Raw genomic sequence first — 2,245 nt, 5'->3', positions numbered from 1 at the left:
CCCAGCTGTTCAGTACACATGTGATGGTGTTTTTCAGGGCTTACAGAAGGGGCAGTTAAAGGTTCATCTAGGGACAGTATTGCAGATAAAGTTGAATAATGAAGGATGATCAGACTTACTTGAGTTCACATGAATATGCTCAAGAGTCTATGCAGCTACTCATCCTATAAACTAAAGCCTTTTTTGCTGTGGTTAAGAAGGGACATTGACCTCTTTCCTACAGTGCTTGTCGACTTTTCCTAGGATTCTGTGAAGGGCTTGTATACACTATGAACATGCTGGCATGTATTAGAAATCCAACTCAGTATCACATCGCAGGAGTGACCTGTACTGGCGCTTAAACTGGTAGCAAGTAGTGGGAAAAAAGTTTCCTGACTTTGTTATATTTCTTGGAATAAATTAATTTTATTTGTTTACACTGTGGTTTGCCCTGCCTGGCCTTAAGTGCCAAATTCAAAGTTGATGCCTTTCTGCTACCATTTCCTAAATGGGGAAATTGATGCTTTGCCTGAGATAAATGCAGACTGACGGGTCACTTAGAATTACGCCTGTAGCTTGATGTTGTGGTTGCCCTCAGAAGTGAATGAATGGAATTTGTAGAGTGTTAAGTATTTCTGAGAGGCTACACTATTAAAAACCTTTGTTCAAACGACTCAAACCAGTGAAACTAGACATAGCCCACCCTTACCTTCTCTCCAACGTGATGAAGGTAATATTCAACCAACAGTCAGCCGTGGTAGCAGAGGTGAATTTCTGATATGATATTATGAAATATATCAGACTTCTTTTATGAGCACTTCTTTAAATGCAAATTCTTTCGTTCTATCTCTTATTATAGTGAAACTTCTTCATTTGTTCCTCACTTCTAGATTAAAAATTTAAAAAGGCTGATGTCTATAGAGTCTCAAGTAGATGTTCTGCTTCAGCTGCTTTGGACTTGAAACTCTTTTAATGCTCTGGCTAGCTTCATTAGTGCTTCTCAGGGGATTGGTGTGGAACAAAAGGGAGGGGGGGTGGAAATCATAGTTCCCTTTGTTGCAAGCCTATGCAGTCTGTTGCCCAGAAAACTAGTCTAGAGGTACAAAGAACTTTAGCCTGCAATCTTACTATGTTCCAGGTCTGAAACACTTTAATTTTTACCAGCTATTAATGAAAGCTATAGTTTTATTAAAAATCCCTGTGAAATTCATTCCTGGAAGCTGAGATTCATTCTAAAACCAAAAGTATTTCAAGTTTTTTCTCCTGCCATAAAAGGATTATAATAACAATTTTGTGTTCCTATATGGAACACAAGTCTGTCCAGGTATTTGGCAAGCATACCTGTGCCATGGTTTCCATACAGTTGCATATAAAGCTGTCCAATGCCTAATCTGAAGAAGATTCTAAATAATTAGGACTCTGAGATCTTAATGAGTCTGTGCAAAATCATTTTGCTCTACGCAAGTCTTTACTGAATGTAACTTTTCTGCTTGCTGAAACAGTAGCAATATTCACCTAAATCCTCTCACTAAATTTTGTTTCTAAGGTGTAACTGTAAGTCAACTGGATGAAGAGACGTATTCTGTGTTTGCCCCCACACCGAGTGCTATGCATGAAGCAAGGGAATTCATCCGTGAAATCTGCAAAGATGATGTAAGGACAGACTTTTGTTGTTAGCTTTTTCAATTTGCATTTTGTGAATTTGTGTCTCACTGTTTTCTTTTTTCCCCCCATACAGCAGGAAGTTAATTTGGAATTTGGTGCCGTTTATACAGCCACGATAACTGAAATAAGGTATAAAAACTGCTCTGGGGTTGAAGTAGAAATTAGTTTATTTACATAGCTATATTTCTGATACTTAAATATGATGTATAATAATTGATTTTTAAGGATGCCAAACTTATGCTGGTGACATTGTCACCTGCATTGTTCCTGATATGTTCTGTGTTGAAAATATTGCTCTGTTTCTTAATAAGGCTATTTACTTTTGCTGCTTGTTTAGTTATTAGAATGTGTCTATAAATTATAAAACCTAAGGCCTTTTTTTCATCTTTGTATCTGAGAGAGATGGTAGGAATTTGCTTTTCGCTTTTCAGTCCTGTATTTGTCTTTCAAAAATTACATGCGCTTTTTGGATAGTACTTATTATTGAAATGTACTGTCCTGAAATAAGTAATTTCCATCCGCTTCCAGTTAAGGAAAAATGAGTGGACATGTTATGGTTGATATAAGATTTATTTTTTTTTTTTTTTTTTAAAGAGAGGAG

The 2,245-nt window shown here is 36.7% G+C and overlaps 1 protein-coding gene across 1 annotated transcript in view; it reads left to right on the top strand.

Moving 5' to 3' along the window:
- PNPT1 (polyribonucleotide nucleotidyltransferase 1) overlaps positions 1-1,773 on the top strand; it is a gene marked incomplete at its 3' end in the record, with an annotated part of 16,469 nt that extends 14,696 nt beyond the window's left edge. Inside the window, exons 22-23 of the mRNA XM_009698240.1 lie at positions 1,526-1,632; positions 1,718-1,773. Of these exons, the coding sequence (XP_009696542.1) occupies positions 1,526-1,632; positions 1,718-1,773 (163 nt within the window). The remainder of the gene's footprint in view (positions 1-1,525; positions 1,633-1,717) is intronic.
- Positions 1,774-2,245: the final 472 nt, after the last annotated feature.

The sequence above is a fragment of the Cariama cristata genome, unplaced genomic scaffold (assembly GCF_000690535.1).
Source record: "Cariama cristata isolate BGI_N322 unplaced genomic scaffold, ASM69053v1 scaffold16264, whole genome shotgun sequence".
In the NCBI taxonomy this organism is placed as follows: Eukaryota; Metazoa; Chordata; class Aves; order Cariamiformes; family Cariamidae; genus Cariama; species Cariama cristata.
Note: the sequence above shows the minus strand (reverse complement) of the source record. Positions and strands in the feature narration are given on the sequence as shown.